The sequence below is a fragment of the Mastigoproctus giganteus genome, chromosome 7, assembly GCF_048544385.1.
Source record: "Mastigoproctus giganteus isolate SK-2022 chromosome 7, ASM4854438v1, whole genome shotgun sequence".
Classification (NCBI taxonomy): Eukaryota; Metazoa; Arthropoda; class Arachnida; order Uropygi; family Thelyphonidae; genus Mastigoproctus; species Mastigoproctus giganteus.
The window spans coordinates 35,001,772-35,021,726 of record NC_143581.1 but is presented as its reverse complement, the minus strand read 5'-3'; the positions used below and the strand labels follow the sequence as shown (position 1 = coordinate 35,021,726).

General features: G+C 37.0%; 1 protein-coding gene across 1 annotated transcript in view; it reads left to right on the top strand.

The window, feature by feature from the left end:
* LOC150082811 (uncharacterized) overlaps window positions 1–19,955 on the top strand; it is a 204,515-nt gene that overhangs the window by 32,033 nt on the left and 152,527 nt on the right. Inside the window, exon 3 of the mRNA XM_090378290.1 lies at window positions 11,884–12,049. Coding sequence (XP_090234416.1) covers window positions 11,884–12,049 — 166 coding nt within the window. The remainder of the gene's footprint in view (window positions 1–11,883; window positions 12,050–19,955) is intronic.

The window sequence follows — 19,955 nt, the reverse complement described above, 5'->3', positions numbered from 1 at the left end:
TTAACTTCTGTTCCAGGAAAATTAATGGAGACATTGGTAAAAGAAGCACTGCAGGATCATCTAGACAAGACTTTAGTTATAGCTCGGACACAGCATGGTTTGGTTTTGTTAAGGGAAAGTTCTTGCCTGACAAATTTGATTGGATACTATGATGTGGTCACAAAGGAACTGGATGCAGGGAATAACTTTGATATCATATATTTGGATCTTAAAAAGGCTTTTGTTACTGTTGCACATGGAAGACTGCTGAACAAATTGGAGCAGTGTGGCATTGGAGGCATATTGCTGCTATGGACAGAGTGGTAATCAATGAACACTGCTCATCACGAACTAATGCTATTAGTGTAATCTCCCAGGGTTCCGTGTTGGGTCCATTGTTGTTTTCTGTATTTATAAATGATATTGATGATGGTATATCAAGCTTAATGTCCAAGTTTGCAGACAATACAAAGATTGGCAGGGTTGTTAAGTTAAGGACACTAATGACAGTATGCTGCTGCAACAGGATCTAGAAAAGTTGAGCAGATTGGCTGAGAGGTGGAAAATGAAGTTTAATATTGACAAATGTAATTTAATATTTAATTTAATGTTGACATATGGGAAGCAGTAACCCCAGAGTAACGTATCAACTCTGTGGTACTATACTGACAGTGGTAGAGAACGAAAAGGACCTGGGTGTAATTGTGCAGGCAGATATGAAGTTTTCTGAACAGTGCAGACAGTCTGCAAGAGTAGCTCATGGTGTCTTGTAAATGTTATACAGGAATTTTTCTAGTAGAGATAAGGAGGTGATTATCCCTTTGTATAAGGCAATGGTCAGGCCACACCTTGTGTACTGTATACAAGTCTGGAGGCCTCATTTTCAGAAGGATGTAGAGAAGTAGAGGATGAACGAGTATAGAGAAGGGCAACAAGATTAGTGAATGGAACAAAGCATTAGCATTAGCAGAGGCATATGATGCAAGAAAGCAAGCTTATTCAGCATCAGCCAAAAAAAAAAAAAAAAAAAAAAAAACCCCACTCCCATTTCACCCCTCCGTTTGTTCGAAATACCTGTCCAGTTGAGCTTTAAATTTGTTTAGGCTATCAACTTCAACAACAAGTGATGGAAGTCGGTTCCACCAACCAACCACCCGCTGGCCAAAGGCAAATTTCCGCACATCTATCCGACATCCATCCTTCCTCAATTTGAATTTATGCCCTCTGAGGTGATTATTCTGAGAAAGATGAAGGATCCCATTGGCATTGAGCATGCTCAAACCATTCAAAGCCTTATACACCTCTATCAGATCACCTCGCCGGTGCCTAGTCTCCAAACTCTGTAATTTGCAAAACTTAAGCCTTTCTTCGTAAGAGCAACCCTTTGTTCCATTTACTAATCTTGTTGCCCTTCTCTGTACCCGTTCCAGCAGCTCTACATCCTTCTTGAAATGAGGCCTCCAGACCTGTATACAGTACTCAAGATGTGGCCTTACCATTGCCTTATACAAGGGAATAATCACCTCCTTATCCCTGCTAGAAAAATTCCTGTATATCATTGACAAGACACCATGAGCTACTCTTGCAGCTCGTCTGCACTGCTCAGAGAACTTCATATCTGCCTGCACAATTACCCTCAGGTCCTTTTCATTCTCCACCACTGTCAGTGTAGTACCGCAGAGTTGATTCGTTGCTCTGGGGTTACTGTTTCCCATATGCAGCACTTTACATTTGTCGATGTTAAACCTCATTTGCCACCTCTCAGCCCATCTGTTCAACCTTTCCAGATCCTGTTGCAGCAGCATAGCGTCAGTATTGTCCTTAACGACCCTGCCAACCTTTGTATCATCTGCAAACTTGGACATTAAACTTGATATCCCATCATCAATATCATTCATAAACACCGAAAACAACAACGGACCCAACACTGAACCCTGAGGAACTCCACTAATAACATTAGTCCACGTTGAGCAGTGTCCATTGATTACCACTCTCTGTCTTCTGCCACTCAACCATCCCCTTATCCATAGCAGCAATTTGCCTCCAATGCCACACTGCTCCAATTTGTGCAGCAGTCTTCCATGTGCAACAGTATCAAAAGCCTTTCTAAGATCCAAATATATAATATCAAAGTTATTCCCTGCATCCAGTTCTTTTGTGACTACATCATAGTATCCAATCAAATTGGTCAGGCAAGACCTGCCCTTAACAAAACCATGCTGCATCTGAGCTATAACTGAATTCTTGTCTAGATGATCCTGCAGTGCTTCTTTAACCAGTGCCTCCATTAATTTACCTGGAACAGAAGTTAAACTAACAGGTCTATAATTACTTGTGTCAGCCTTTGATCCTCCTTTGTGAATTGGGGTTACATTTGCATATCTCCAGTCTATGGGTACCTCCCCTGAGTCCAAAGAAGCTCTGATAATTATGGCTAGGGGTTTGCATACTTCCTTTGCTGCCTCCTTTAATATAACTGGATAGATCCCATCCACCCCAGGTGCCTTTTTTATGTTTATCCTCAACAATCTCTCCTCCACTTTCCTCTCAGTTATTACAAAATCATCCAGCTCACTGCCAATGTTTACTTTACCTACATGATTCTCCTTCCTGAATAACTCCTCATGCGTGAATGTAGATGCAAAATACTCGTTTAGATTGTTAGCCACCTGAGCAGGATCCTCAACTGTTGAACCATCAATATCCAGTGGACCAATCTGATTCATCCCTTTCCTTTTCGAGTTCAAGTATGTAAAGAACTCTTTTCTGTTTTTCTTTGCATCCTTTGCCAAGGATTTTTCGTAGTCTGCCTTTGCCTGCCTAATCTCCTTTGTGACTTGGTTACAGACCAACTTATATCTATCATAGGCTTCCATGTCACCCATTAATTTGTATGTATCCCATGCATTTTTCTTCTCTGCCAGATGTCTCATTAGTTCATCTGACAACCATTTAGGCCTAAACCTTGAACAATATTTCTTAGTTGGTATGTAAAGCCTGGTAGCCTCCAAGATTAGTTCCTTGAATGCTTCCCATTTTGAGTTTGCTGTTGGTAACATCATCAGTTGGTCCCACTGTATAGAATTTAAATACTGTCTCAGACCATCATAGTCGCCTTTACGAAAACAAAAACCCTTCCCTTTACCTCTGACGGTAGTTACCTCCTTGAGTAAATCCCACTTCAACACACTGTGATCACTGCCACCTAGTGGTTCATTTATCTGCAGGTTCTTAATGCATGAAGAATCACTACTGATAATCAGATCAAGAGTATTGCTCCCTCTTGTTGCCTCACGAACATGCTGATGTAGAAAACAATCATCCAATAAATCCCCAAAAGCCTTGCTAGTGTGCGAGTGACCAACCCACAAATTCCAGTCAATATCTGGGAAATTAAAGTCCCCCATTATAAGACTCTCTGATTTACTGGCCCACTCTATTTCCCTGTACAATATCTTATTATACTCATCAGAGTCATTAGGCCTATAGCACACTCCTACTCTCAATTTTAATTTCCCTATGCTTATATCACACCAAACTGACTCGACACTGCCCTGTCCATCGATGTCGACTGGCTTCACTTCCTTGGACTTTGTGTTTCTTAATTAATAGCATAACCCCTCCTCCCCTCCTGTCCTGTCTATCCTTTCTATACACATTGTGTTCCCCAAATTCCAGTTCCGCATTACTTATATCTGTGTGACACCACGTCTCTGATATCCCAACAATATCTGCCTTTGATGTTTTGAGCAATACCTCAAATTCATCAAATTTATTTACCAAACTCCTAGCATTGGTGTACACGCAGGTATACATGCACCTGTTTCTGTTCTTAGCTACCCTAACACAACCCATGTGTTTACTTGTACCGCAATGACTACCAGCAGTCTCTGAAATATCCTGCATCTTGTTTTTCAGACTTCTGCTCATTTCAATAGAAGCAGTGCAAGAATCACTTCCACCTCTGCCACTGGCTATTGTTAATCTATTAGTCCTTGTATCCCCCCCCAACTAGCAGTTTTCCGACCCACCTAACACTGCCTCGACAGCATCAGCAAAAATTCTTGCACCCTTTCTATTTAAGTGTATCCCATCCCTGTAGAAGCAATCTCTCCTGTTAAAAAGTACAGTCCAGGCTGAAAAAAATTCTACCCCTTGAGCCTTGCACAATCCCTCCAGGGCCGAATTGATCGACAAGGCTCTCATCATATACTCCCTCCTATCGTGTCTGGGCAGAATTGCAGACATTTTCAAGTTCAACCCTAATTCACGGCTTTTTTTCAACAGTGACCTGTACTTGCTAAGTAATTCCGCCGGTCTCCTACTCTTAATATCATTAGTGCCAACGTGTACAACTATATCACCTTTTGTGCCCTTAAAAGATGATATCCACTCTACAACGTCATCAACCTTTGCCCCTGGCAGACATACCCTGGTCCTATTCCACCTATCCTTTTTACAAAGTATGTTCCCCGTTTCCCTGACAATAGGGTCACCAACAACTACTAGTTCCTGTGGGACCAGCGCATTCTGCCTAGGGGGCTGCTTCTGTGTTGCCTGATGACCAAGTGCAAGCTCTGGCGTTGATGTGTGCAGCTGAGAGCTTGATGGGTCCCTCAATTTATTTCCTTCGAGGGCATCCACCCTGTCCTTCAAGCTCTCATAAAGGCCCATAACAACGCTGAGTTGTCGCCTGATTTCCTTGCACTCCTTACATCGTGCACACACAAAGACATCCCCCTTGGCAGTATCATGTCCCGTACCCGACTGCTCCGCAAACATCAAGCAAACAGTGCATTTTAATAGACTGTGATTCAGAGGGCAACTGCCCCCCTCAGTTCTCCCCTGAACCACAGCACTCCCATTAGCTTGAGCCTTTTGCTTTGCTGCTCTGGTCAGAGTCATGATTCCGATTTAATTCAATAAAATTCAAAACAAAAATTAAATCCTTAAGTTATATCCCAAAACAGTTATGTTATATATATATTTTTTTCGGTATCTAGTGTTTTCTACGAGTTCCCTTTATACAACTTCCGTATCACGTGTACCACTATAGTTGCTTTTACAACTATAGTGGTTTTACAAAGGGTTGCTTTTACAAAGAAAGGCTTAAACTTTTCAAATTACAGTGTCTGGAGACTAGGCAACTGCGAGGTGATCTGATTGAGGTGTATAAAGCCTTGAATGGTTTGAGCATGCTCAATGCTGATGGGATTCCTACCTCTTGCTCAGAATAATCGCCTGAGAGGCATAAATTGAAATTGAGGAAAGACAGATGTAGGATAGATGTGCAGAAGTTTGCCTTTAGCCAGCGGGTAATTGGTTGGTGGAACAAACTTCCATCCTTTGTTGTGGGAGGACTGTGCTGGACAAGTATTTGGAACGAACGAAGGGGTGAAATGGAAGTGTTTTTTTTTTTTTTTTTTGGCTGATGCTGCATAAGCTTGCTTTCTTGCATCATGTGCCTTTACTAATGCTAATAAAGTAAAACTAGTTGGTGGTGACATGTTGTACGAAGTAATGATATTTTTGGATATAGTGTCCACATGGCAAGAATATATCCAGAGCCTCAACACAATGTGACCTTGACTCCTCCTGCATACACGAACTCTCCCTAGTCACAAGCTGGTAGTGGGAAAAATTGTACACTAGCTAATCTGGGTGCCTCCTCTGGAGTTACCCTAAATTTCCTTTCAGTAGACTGTTTAGTGGCAAGCCTGTGAAAACCATTTTCGAGCTGTACTCTTGAATACAAGGAAGACTGGATCTTACCTTCATGCTCATAACTTCAAGAGACATCAGTCATATTTCATAATTGAAGAGACAGGGGGATTGTTGGTGCTTTGCTGTGTAGAGGTTTTTCAATGGTGAAACTCATGTTTAGTCTAAGACTTTTCATGGGTTTCACCACTTCAAGCTTCTATTAAGCAAAGAAGCTGAAATTAAAATTAAAAGAAGCTCTTTTGGGTTTTCTATTATTAATTATTAGATTTGAAATTTTGCTCACCAGTTACAACAAACAGTTGCTATAAATTAATTACAGTGAATACAAACATGCTTTAATTCTGAAACGCCTGTAGATAATGCAGTGGCCTTAATTCTCACAGCCAAAATACTTGTCTTTGCAACAAGTTGCTCTGATATTCCACTATTTTGAAACATTACCTCTCCAAAAAATATTGTTAGCCATTTGTTTAAAAGATAAGATGCCAACTGGTCCTCATCAGGTAGCAGGTGTTCTTTAGAGACAAAAGAGATGTCTTTAGTTATGTTACACCTTTGAAACTCTAATTTCATATACTGCATGGCAGCTCACATAAAACAGCTACTTTACAACTGTTTTCTCTGCGTGTTGTTAGTTAAGATCACCTGCCATCTGATCAGTGACCAGTTATGCCTGAAGCAAGCTGTCATAGCACTATCTTGTATTTTAATTGAATGGCCAATTTAATCAAATTAAAACAAATTACAATATACCGTTAGCAGTTATATGCTTTCAAAATGATCTCTGCTGATAATCTTTGCCCTGAGATTTTTACTTTTGTGCTATGTATGCCGTAATTTTATTTATTTGTTATTTGTTTTAAAGTCATTATTTAGTTCAAATAGAATGGAAATTAAGTGCAGCAGAAACTTATTTGAATAAATCATTCTTTTTTTAAAATAAGTTTGAGTAATTCCATTAGAATGAAGTTTCAATACAACAAAATTATTAATGTTCACCTATGAAGTTTGTTATAATGGAAGTTTACTGTATAAAGTAAACTCATTATCTAGGCCAGCGTTTCCCAAACTTTTTTAGTCACGGAACACTTTTCATCTCACAATATATTTAGAATGTTTATGAAACACAAGTTTAGTGAGAGCCAAAGAACTGTTTGCTAATATTTTATTACATACGACACACTGTGCATCAGAGGCATTCTTATTTCCAACACATGTAAAGCCGAAATTCAAATAATTGTCATCATACTTTCATTTTGGTCTTTTATTATTTGGTTCCTGTTTTTTCACTTCAAATTTTTGCGGGAACAAAAGGCTGCAGTTGTTGCAGAAGGTTGCAGAGGTGAACAACTGCAGGTGTGAGCAAGTGTGACAATAAAACATTGTTTGTTTTCGTCGACCACAGTTACAGTACTAGAAGTACTTACTTCTCATTTTAAATTTCCTTTTTTTTTTCAACCACAAATCCATAGTCATTTATTTTAATAATAATATTTCGAAATACTGATAATTATCAAAAATAATTTATACGAGGAAGTGAGTTTCTCCTTCTCCTTCGACCCATGTACTCCAGGCTAAATCGTATACAAATGGCATATTAGATCACTACATTGCTACTTTTTCATAGATGTCATTACCTCTACACATACTTTTCTATGCAAAAGCCTAGGGCTATTTTATTACACTACCCAACATGATTTTTACCTCCAGCAAATCAATGGTTGTTTCTGGTCAAGTTTTATGTATAGAATTTAAAATCAATCATAAAAATTTCCTATCACATCTCAGTTTTAAGATATAGATAGATAACTGGATTCTGTACAAAGATATCATTGCTGTTTGAAATACAATTTTTAAACTTATTAACTTTTGGTTGATTTTGTTTATTGGGCTAAAAGTTAAGCAAGTACATCATTACTGTTCTTGCAATATAGTATATTTTGATTTTGATGCACTTTTCCAGACAGGTCAGTATTTTTATTAATTTTATTACACCATTCAACTGTTCAATATATAGTGCACGATAAACTATGCTACAAGAATTCACCTTCTGTTCAAATTTAACAATTGCTTTTACTGTTTTTAGGTTAATGCATTGTTAAAATGGAGAAGACAGAATTTTACACAGAATTTGTGTAAATTTGTGTAAAATCACCCAGACAACTTCTGTGTTTGTGGACATTTAACCCCAAAAACTCAGAGGAACAAAATATACACTGTCACAAAAGTTGCATATTCATTGTACAGCAAACCCCCGTTATTCGTGGTATCTGTATTCGCGGTTTCGCGTATTCGCGATCGCTGATTTAATATAAAATGAAACCTAAAAAATGTGAATTTTAAAGCGCCGTGAATATTTTCCGCCATAAAAAAACATGGGCGTGGCTAAAATTATCTTTCCCGGTCAAAACAGCGCTCAGTGGGTGGGGGGAGAGGGGTGGCAAAATCGCGAGCGTGAATGTTTCTCGCTAATCCTTGTTCAATATGTGTTATGCGCTTGTTATGGAAGGTTTCGTCGTTTGCTTTTAATTTATATGCTTATAAATTGAATTAATTTATCAATTTATAAATTGATATGCTTAAAAAAGCGATAAATCTACCGTTTTGCAGTGCAAAACAGACTTTTTCGAGTGTGTTAGCGGAAGAAAGTGACTTTATTGCGAACAAGTTCTTTCTAACCCCCTACAAAAATATGACTACGAATAACAAGAGAAATGTGAAAATATCAAAGAAGGTGATGACATTAGCGAATAAAATTGAGTTATTAGATAAAATTTCTAATGGTGAAAGTGTCTCCTCAGTGGCAAAACATTATAAAATCAATGAGTCAACGGTACGATCAATCAAGAAATCGGAAGAAAAAATCCGCCGTAGTGTCCGTGAAAACACGCTAATTGCTTTAAAAATTTGCTCTGTAACTCGTGATGTTAAATTAGAAAAAATGGAAAAGGCTTTAAATCTGTGGATAGAAGACCGAACTCAAAATAAAATTCCGTTAAATTCACTCATCATTCGTGAAAACGCAAAACTCCTTATCAACGCTTTAGCGAAACTGGTGATAGCACTGGCGGGATAGGTTTTTTAGCTAGCAAAGACGCTGGTTTGAAAGATTTGTTTGAAATTTCTAATAAATATTACATTTAATATTAAATTGTTTTTTATTTTCATTTCGATCCCAAATGCTTGCATTTCACTATGTACTGTCTATGTACATAGTCATATTATGAAGGTACATATAATACATACATAGACAAAATTTTAGACTAGTTTTTCTTATATATTTCATACTTTGGAACGGAACCCCTTTATTACTATGGAAGCCATAACTCAGTATTCGCGTTTTCGGTATTCGCGGCATTTCTCAGGAACGTAACCCCCGCGAATAGCGGGGGTTTACTGTACTTTGGCTGCAAGATCAGTGACCAAGAAAAAAATTGGGCTCCACATATCTGTTGTATTACTTGTACAACGAACTTAAGGCTGTGGTTATATGACACGCTGAGAGCATTACCTTTTGCCATCCCAATGGTGTGCCACAAGCCCAATAATCATTTTGACAACTGCTATTTCTGCATGACAAAAATAAAAGGTATTTTCAAAAAGAGCAGACACTGCATCAAATATCCAAATATCCCATCAGCAATTAGGCCAGTGCCACATGATAAAGAACTGCCAGTAACTGCACCACCAAAATCTTGGGGTATTGGAAGTAGTGATGAAGGTACAGAAGAAACCGTTTTACCAGCTGTCATGGAACCATGTACTTCACATGATTTGGACTATGAGCCAGAAAAAAAAAAAAGGCCCCACACTACATTGAACAAGAAGAATTAAGCGACTTGATCAGAGACTTGGGCTTACCCAAAGAGTTACTGAATTACTCGGATCCAGACTACAACAGTGGAACTTACTTGCCAAAGGCACAAACATTACAATATACCGTAAGCGAAATGAAGAGTTTTCAAGATATTTTGCAATGGAAAACAACATGTGTGTCTGCAAAGACATCGTTGGTCTTATACATGAACTGAACATTGATCACAAATACCCCTGATGCACTGTGTTTGTTCATTGATGTGTCAAAGCTAAGTTTGAAAGCAGTATTGCTTCATAATGGAAATACTTTACCATCAATTCCTCTTGTTCATGCTGTTGGTCCGAAAGAAACTTACGATAGTATGTCCCAGATTCTTGCTGCTATTCGTTACAATGACTATGGTTGGAATATTTGTGGTGATCTCAAAGTGATTGGACTGCTTACTGGGTTGCAAGGTGGTTTCACTAAACACTGTTATTTCCAGTGTTTGTGGTATAGTCGTGCAACAGCCAAACACTACATCGTACAACACTGGGACAAGAGAGAGGTGAATATATTCCTGGCAAAATCAATATAAAGTAAGTTCCATTTGTTGATCCACAAAAGGTTTTTCTTTCCCCTTTACACATCAAGCTTGGACTGATTAAGAATTTCACTAAGGCACTGGATAAAGAAAGCAGAGGATTGGCATATTTACTGAAAATATTTCCAAATTTATCTCATGCAAAGCTGAAGGAAGGAATTTTCATAGGTCCTCAAATAAGAAAGCTCCTAAAAGATGAAGAATTTCAAAGAAACCTGAATGATGTTGAACTGGCTGCATGGAAATCTTTCAAGGCTGTGGTACACGGATTACTCGGAAAGAGAAAAGAAGAGAACTATGAGCAACTGGTAACAAACTTGCTGAAATGTTACAATAACATGGGGTGCCAAATGTCATTGAAAATGCATTTCCTTCATTCCCATCTGGATTTCTTTCCTGAAAACTTAGCAGATGTCAGTGATGACAAGGAGAGTGCTTCCCCAGGACGTATCTGCAATGGAAAAATGATACCAAGGTTGCTGGGACTCTGCTGATGGGAGATTAATGTTGGTTCCATAAATGGGAAAGCAATCTGGAGTATAAAAGGAAATAATTGAGTCGGAAACATGTATAAGTAACATATATTTTGTGTAATAATTACAACCATGTATGCGTATATCTTTTGATGTAGACATGATAGAAGTAAAAGATTGATATTTTCATAATCAGGACATTAATTTGGTACAGAATAACCAATTTTCATTCCAAAGGTATGATGAGAAAAAAAATTGTCGGGTAGTGTTATTAGTCTATGCCAGTATATTAACGGGAAAAAAAATTATGTTAAAAATTATAATGATACAAAAGTGCTGTATGCTACAAATATGCAAAATTTAATTATTAATTACAATTTTTCCCGGAACACTTGTTCACATCCGACAGAACACTGTGTTCTGCGGAACGCAGTTTGGGGAAACGCTGATATAGACTGAGAGGAAGCACAGATAATGCAAGATTATTTTATTTTTAATGTACATGCATTGGTTTTTTATTTTTAGTTTTGCTACAATATGCATGAGTGACCTGATATAACTAAAATATACATGAATAAGTGTTAAGTTTTTCCAGTAGTTAAAATTAAATAAATTGATTGACATTCTAATGCGAGTTTTGGACAAGTTTCAGTAAAGTTATTTTGACCTCTGTTGAACTTTTCCCCCAGATCATTCACCACTGTCATGTTTTTTTCATAAATCATTTTCAATAAATGAAATTCTAAAGACAACTTCCTCATTGTTATTTCCATATGTAATTTTTGCCAAAGTATACACAGATTCTCATATCTCCCATTAGAAGATTGGAGAATGTAATTTTACTTCATTATAGGTGAATTTCTCTAACCACATTATCATTGAAGTTTACAAGATAGAGATTACAAGAATATTACTGACATCTGCTTCCAGAGCAGTTCAGACTGACCCAAAAAACCCATGGACACTTATAATTTTTGTACACTGTCGTATAGAATGCTTTATAACATAAAATCACTCTGTATGACATCAATGAAATATGTTTTAAGTTGTTATTTTGCACAAAACCAACTTTATTAGTATTAAGTAAACTCTGGTTGCTTTTCAGAATAGACAATAGTTTGTTTATAGTTATCATAATTTTGAGTATCATAACTTGAAACTTGTATTATATGTTACATCTTTGCAATAATTGCTCTTTAAATATATTGGTATATATTGTGTATTCATCTTTATATTATGTTTATATTTTAAATTAGTTTTTGATATTATGGAAGAAGATATTATAAATTAATATTTGTGTTTGTTAGGTTATTCATCTCTTGCTGAAATATGGTGCTGATCTTACTCAAAAAAATGCAAACTGGAGGACCCCTCTCGATGTTATACAATCAGAGGAAGTCCTGGAATCATTGAAAAAAATTGGCATTATATGCCAAACTTCATCACTTCATTTAGAAACAGAAAAAGAAAGTGGTAAGAAAGCATTGTTTTTTACCAACTAAAAGAGAAATATATTTCTTAATTTTAATAATTGGTTTTTCACATGTAATTTTATCAGGAAAACTATAATTTTATCAGTTTTGTGACTACATACATGTACGAGCAACTTATTTTGATATTATGTTCCAACTTAATAACAAAATAAGTACAGTCAAACTTCCCTATAACGAATTCAATAAATCCAGCAAAAAAATTTGTTATAGAGAAATTTCATTATAAGAGAATTTATTTTTATTGGAAAGTGTTATCTAATTAGAAAATGAAAACTAATCTACATTTATTTTTAATGTATTTTATTTCAAAAACAACTTATTTAAATTACGTTTACACAATTTTCGCCGGTAAGTATCAAATTTTAAAAATATCGGTAATTTTGTTTGCACGGTACAATTAAAAAATGTCTGATTCTCAAAGAAAACCTCGCATTTATTCAGAGCATTAAAAACATTATCAGGAACATTTTCACAAAACTGTAGACCCAGGCGAACCATTTTAAAAGCATGAATCATTTTCTCACGAGTTGGCTTTTCTACGGGTTGTTCTGACGTGTCTTCAGCATCATCGTTAATTTCTTTGTGATCATGGTCGTGTCTAATGCTGTTCAGTAGTATTTCATCTTCATTTGGATGTTCTGGCTACAACAGAACATTCAGATCTTGTTCTATGTAAACATAACCATCCAGTGTTGTTTCATTTTCGATGTTTCCGGACGATTCTAATAATGTCCAAAAGTTTTTCAGTTGTGAAAGGGCCAGTTCATCTTGTTAGTCCAGTTGTTTGACTTCTGTATTCAATGTAAATCCCACTTTCAAAAAACAATTTTGATTAGTGTATTCAGTGACATTTTGTCCAAACTTTTGCCAGTTCAGAGATGCAATCTCTAAGGTTAATTGTAACCTCCAAGTTTCTATTTTCTTGTAACGCATTGACAATCTTCATTATTATTCTCTTTTGATAATGAAATTTAAAATTTTTAATAATGTGTTGGTCCATTGGCTGGAGTTTTGACGTTAACGTTTGGTGGTATATGCCAAACTTCATCACTTCATTTAGAAACAGAAAAAGAAAGTGGTAAGAAAGCATTGTTTTTTACCAACTAAAAGAGAAATATATTTCTTAATTTTAATAATTGGTTTTTCACATGAGAAGTGAACAGCTGAGAGTTCAGTTTTTTTTTTTCAATTTCAGATTTTTTGCCCAATTCAGACAACTGCCATTAACGTGTATGAGTTTTACAGCTAGGCAGTAATACATGAATGCAAGATGTTTTATTTAGTGATGGACATTATCAAAAGAGGTCAATTGATTATTTTGATTATAGCAAATCATTTGATTACTTTAGGAATGATTTAAAATGAAAAATTTAAAAGGAATGATTTTTCAGTTAATTAGAATCATATTTTGTTTCAATTTAGGGAAAGTTTAACAGAAATTCGAGAAATGTTAAAAACACCTTTTGGAGATGTTATGTATCATTTGAAGAATTTGTAGTAGTAGTTTGAAAACAAGAAAAGGGCTTGCTTGTCTGTCAGAGATGATCCTCTCTTTGAACTTCCCTTTATCTTCAAAAACTAATAATTCAAACTCGTGTTTATGATCTGTTTAGAAGGAAATGATGTTTAACTATCTACAAAGTTGCTAGTCAAATTGATATTCCTTGTGGATTGTGTTATCAAGTTTAACATAATATTTGATGATGCAATTAATTTCAACCAAGTTTGTGCCTTTCATCCTCACTGGTGGTCACACAGAAGCAAGTTCTTGTATGTTAAAATCTTCCTCAGTATGCTACTTCTGACCCACACTTTGCTTCCATCATTGCTATGGCGAATTGTGGGTGTATGGCTCTGATCTGGAAACAAAGTTCCAAAAAAAGCATGCCATTCTCAGTCAAATATGACCATGTTTATTATATTTTTTGACTTGTGGCATTGTTTGTTATGAATTTGTCGTGCATGATAAAACAGCGAACTTGGAATACTAAAAAACAGTTCTGTTCAAGAATTTCATGTGAGGCATTCCATCACTATGGCCTCACTAGTTAAATGATTGAGTTTCCTGTGATCCCCCCCCCCCAGCTTAAGAGTGTCTTAAAAGTCACAAATTTTTAATGCCTGAGGAAGTTATTAAGAACATAACACGGTAACTTTAGCAATTCCAGAGGAAGGTTATCAAAAATACAGAAAGTTGCAAAAGTGCTAGAATCAGTGTATATAGCACAGACTTCAAAAGAGATCCATCTGAATAGCTTCATTATTTTCCAGTTGTTTGCCAAAATTTTTGATCACGCCTCATATACACTCAGTGATCACTGAATTATGACTACACCATCCACAGCTCACAGTATAAAAAGCTATGTGCAAGTCAGAGTGATAAAGTAGCAGTGGGATATAGTAAAGATATCACAGAGTATTAAAAGGGCATGTCTGTAGAAGCTCGTGTAATGGGTGCTTCCATTGGACACAGCATATCTTGTCAGTTGCTCACAGCCCACTGTGCTTAAGATGTACAAAGAATAATGTCAAATGAGTCAAACCACCATCTGCTGACAGAACTGTAAAGGATTACATGAGGTGGATGTTCTTGGTGAGCGAAAGGTGCTGTGTGTTATACAGGCTCAATAACAGTTAATATCGCAGCACAATATGGAGAATACAAGAATAATGTTCCAAATGATGTGCCACAAACTCAGGTATATGGGGGTTCCACGGCAAATGACTCAAAAGACACCCTCTTCTTACCCCTGATCATCATAGATGGCGAATAGAGGTTGGTGTCAAGAACAAGCTGGTTGGACACTGGAGAACTGGAAATGAGTATGCTAGTCTAATGAGTCCAAATATCTGGTGTAACCTGAGTCTGTGGACCCATCATGCATGGTACCCACTATCCAGTCAGGTGGTGGTTTCTTAATATGAGGCATGTTTTGGTGTCAAGAACTAGGACCTCTGGTACATATGGACCAATGTTTCACTGGTAAGGTCTACTAGCATCTCTTAGCAGGCCATTATCACCCTGCCATGTTGCATTTTTTTTTTTCTGGACAGAAACGGAATCTTCCAAGATGATGATGCATCATGTCATTGGGGCCTGCACTGTGCACAAGTGGTTCTAGCAATGCAGTGAAGATATCACCTATCTTGAATGGCCTCCAAATTCTCCTGACCTGAATCCAGTAGAACACCTGTTTGGATGCTTGGAACAGGAAGTGAAGTGCATGAACATGCAACCGTCATCTATTCCAGCACTGTATAGAGATTCCAAGCAGCATTATTCATATTTCAACAGACAGACATCTTCAGACATCTAGTGGAGACAGTGGCCTCACACGGTATTAGGTAGGTGCTCATAAGTCAGTGATCACTCAGTGTATGTATGCATGTATTTTGAAATCACATACACACGCATGTACTCACAAAAGGGGTGAGAATTCCTCCAGTCTTCTACTGAATGTGAATTCAGTCCTTTCCAAATGAGTGGCAAATATCAACACCATCATACCATCCTAAAAGACACATCTTAGTGCAATTATTGCTTTGCTCCAGTCGTGTCCTCGTGGGTGGCACGGTTGGCAGGATTGCCATCCTCTCCACACTGGGTGGAGAAGACCCGAGTTGGAGTCCCATCGATGACATGAGGAATTTTTAGGGACCTTTTTTGCAACATGGCTGAGTTAGTGAGTTTCAGGTGAGGTAGCATGGTTTTTCATCCAGCAAAACAGAAATTGACCTTAACATATGCAATTTACAGACAATATATGTGGAGCAATATGGCTGTAGTTGCTGATACTCCTAAAACTTCCTTTAGAAAACCTCTGAATAGTGTGATGTAACTACTATGCCTCTGTTTTCCAGCTGTCAGCATTTCAGGTCTAATTTCATTTTTACACATGTTATCAACCTGCTGCCTCTCCATACTTGGTGGCATGGCAGTGAGTGCCAGGTGAAATTGAAATCAATATCAGAATGGTAAGAAGTTGCACATTACTGAAATCCTTCCTGCCTCTCCACTAAGGTAGGACATTTTAATACATAATACTTAAATGCATGATTGTTTTAATTTAAATTGTTTAATTGAATTAAAACATTTGATAGCATTAAGCATGTTTCAGACATGGAGCAAACCAGCTTGATCAACAAGTGTGCTATACTAATATGGTGACAAGCATTAGTCCTTCCTGCAATTAATTCTATCTCATTTAAATGCTGTTCCTTAATAGTTTGTAGATATTTTCAGTATGATTCAAATCCAGTGCCTGCAAGTCAGCCACTTCAATTATAAGATTTTATCTATACCACTGTTGCAGTTTCAGTGTATTGGATGACATGACACATCATCCCATTAAATAGTTGTTGTATGTGAAGAGCAGTTCTTTTGAACTTGATAGTATTCTGTTTGATAAAATATGGTAATATTATTAGGTTATTGTGTTTCTTTTGAAAATATGAAGATGTCTCAACTCCAGAAAAAACAAGCAGGACTGTCTTTATTAATGCAAGATGCTCTACAGTTCAGATCATATAGTTTAGCTTGAAGTTTTCGTTCAGGTCCATGTCAGTTCATAGGCAAATGGAGTGCATTTCTGTCAGGGCTTTAAAAAAAAAAATTGAATTAAATTTGAGTTATCAGGTAGGCAGTATGTAACTGTTTGCCCTGGGCACTGAATTGGCTAGGCATGGCTCTGTGTGTATATATATATATATATATAATGCACCTTCATTGACATTTAAGGAAAATGGAGATTCATTATTAAAAAGGACTCTCTCCTGGTCAGAAGCTGACCAGCAGCAATTTGTTTTCTCCTGTCTTTGAAACAGAACTGGCTTTTTATTCCTTTATCCCCTTCTCCAAGTTCCCCTTCTGCAAATAACACTGACCAACATGATTTTTACCTCCATTAATATATCAGCTGTTTGCAGTCAATTTTTATGCATAGATTTCGAAAGCAATTCTTAAAATTTCACATCACGTCACAATTTCTACATATATAGGTTTTTGTGTTTACCTATAATATATATAACTACAATTTTGGGAAGTTAATATGACACTGATTTGTTGTATTACTTGGAATTGCTTGTGTCTATGTATGTGCTCATGGATGGCAGTAATGTCAGAGGGGGTTAACATGATCAACCTTGTCTGTCTGTCTTCAACCTCTCTCTTTTGGTAATGGAGAGAGAGTTGTAGTGCGAGTACATGTATGATTTATCTGGATATATATTGCATAAGCAAAGGAAGTGTCTGAATCACTCTGACCATTTGTGCTACATCTCTTTGGATGGTTTATAACAAAAAAAACTTAGAGGAAGTTTAAAAGTATGCCTTTTGGTGTTCCTGTGGTGTGGTGTGGTGAGTACTATGCAACCTCATTAACAGTTGCTGTTTCTGCGTGACAAAAATAGCAGAGATGGCCAAAAAAGCAAGCACAGCATTACATATCCTATCACATGGTCGACATAGTGAATAATCATAGTTCACCTGGCAATTCTTTTCCTTGTCACTGTTGTACAGAGTGTACTGATCTGAAGTTAAAATTTGGTGCATTGCTAGAAGAATTTGAGTCACTGAAAAAACAGGTGCTTGCCCTCTAGAATAATGTAACTGGGAGCTCGTCAGTGACTCGAGACTCTAGTAACCTACCACGTGATGCACTCCCAATTCAGGCTCAGAGTAAAATAACCAAGTGCAAACTGCTCTGGTTCAGAAGGACTTAGTTCTATTAGGAGACTTCATTGTCAGGGAAATTGGAAATATTTTTTGTAATAAGGATAGATGGACTAGAACTACGTATGTCTTGCAGGAGCAACAATTAATGGTGTCAGATTTTAGGGGGGGGATAAAGAGAATATTATTAGTGGAGACAAATGATATTAAGCATACACAATCTTGATTATCTGTGTGACAAATATAGGACCATGCTGAAGAAATGCCGTGAGTTTGGTCAGAATGTCTATGTGCCTGCAATTCTGCCCAGGCACGATAGGAAAGATTATGTCCTGATGCAACAAAAGCTTTCCCAGATTCAGACACTTTGCATGATGGTATAGAATCTGTATGGTGTGAGATAGTTGGAAGCAAAGGTGTAATAAGAGTGGGTCTAATCTACAAGCCAGGTGATTGTGAAGATTATGATGAGAGCCTCTGCATGCAAATCAAATGAGCAGGTAAGTGCGAATGCCTTATTATGGGAGATTTTAATTTGCCTCTAATTGATTGGAGCAAATGGAAAGGAAGCTCGACATGTGGGACAAAATTTTTAAATTAACTAGATGATTGTTATTTCTATCAACATGTCAGGGAATGTACTAGGGAAAAGAATATTCTAGACCTGATCATCACCCATGAACCAGATGACATAAAAGGGCTGACAGTACAGGAACCCGTAGCAGGAAGTGATCACAGAGTCCTACTGTGGAATTGCTTGTGTGTATGTATATAAATGAAGAGAAAAGTAGCAGTAGATAAAGGCAAAGGAATGGGTTATAATTTCAGGAAAGGAAATTGCAATGGCTTAAGGTGCTTGGCCTCTAACTGGATAGATATCTCACAGAGAACAAATGCAATTAAATTATGGTACATCTTTAAAACATTAATCGTAGAAGCATTGAATGTGTATATACCATTAAAAAAAATACTACATGAGGAGGATTCCATGAAGTTTCAGATTACTTGATATATATATATATATGCAAAGAAGAGGACAAAGATCTGACCCTTATGTAATGGATGTGGGATAGTATTAGATACCCCAGCTGAAGTTGCAGATGAATTCAACAGTTACTTTGCATCGGAATTTACAGAAGAAAAACCCTTTGTGTCAATAAGAAATTATGGAAGTGAACTTGTAAAAAATGTAATTAATGATGTTTAAATTTCATGTGTTTATTTAATATAAAAACTTTTCAGTCTGCAAGCAAGTAAGACCCCTGGGTTTGATGGCATATACCCTATAATTTTTTTTTTTTTTTTCCCTATAATTTTAAGGGATGTGGCAAGTAAGTGCATTAAACCATTGAGGTTAATTATGAGAGGACTCGGGAGTGATTCCGTTGGATTGGAAAAGTTCCAGTGTATCTCCAATAGGTAAGGGCCGTTCTAAGAGTGAAGTGGGAATTACCGGCTGGTTAGTCTAACTTCACTAGTAGGGAAGATCATAGGGCAATGATCATGGAATTCAGGATCATTTGGATAGAAATTTAATTCTGAAGGATATGCAGCATTGTTTTGTAAAGGGAAAATCATGTTTAACTAATCTGGTTAGCTATTTTGACAGGGTCACCCATTACTGGATTTAGTAATTTTGACTTTGTTTATTTGGATTTCAGCAAAGCATTTGCTGAAATCCAAATAAACCAAAGTTTTATAAGCTGAAACAATTGGAATCACACAGAAAATCCTTAGATGGATGGCTTTGGGGCAGGAGGCAGTTGTGATAAATAATTATTCCTCAGATTGAGTTACTGTGAGAAGTGATCCCCCAAGGGATCAGTCTTGGGACCGCTGTTGTTTTTGATTTTCTTAAATGACATTGATGAAGGGATAGCAGGCGTGATGTCTAAATTTGCAGATGATGTAAAGATTGGTTGAGTGGATAATGATCACTGCTAAGCAGAGCTTCTTCAGAGTAACCTAAATAGACTTCATGGATGGTCAGAAAAGTGGCAGCTATGCTTTAATCCAGCAAAATGCAAGGTCTTGCGCCTGGGGAACAGTAAACCCAAAATGACTTATTCACTTGGTAGAGTTGAACTAAAGTCAGTAGTGGAAGAAAGGGACTTGGGAGTTACGATACAGTCAGACATGAAGTTCTCCGAGCATTGTAGACAGGTTGCAAGGAAGGCCCATGGTGTCCTATCGATGATTTAACAAACATTTGTAG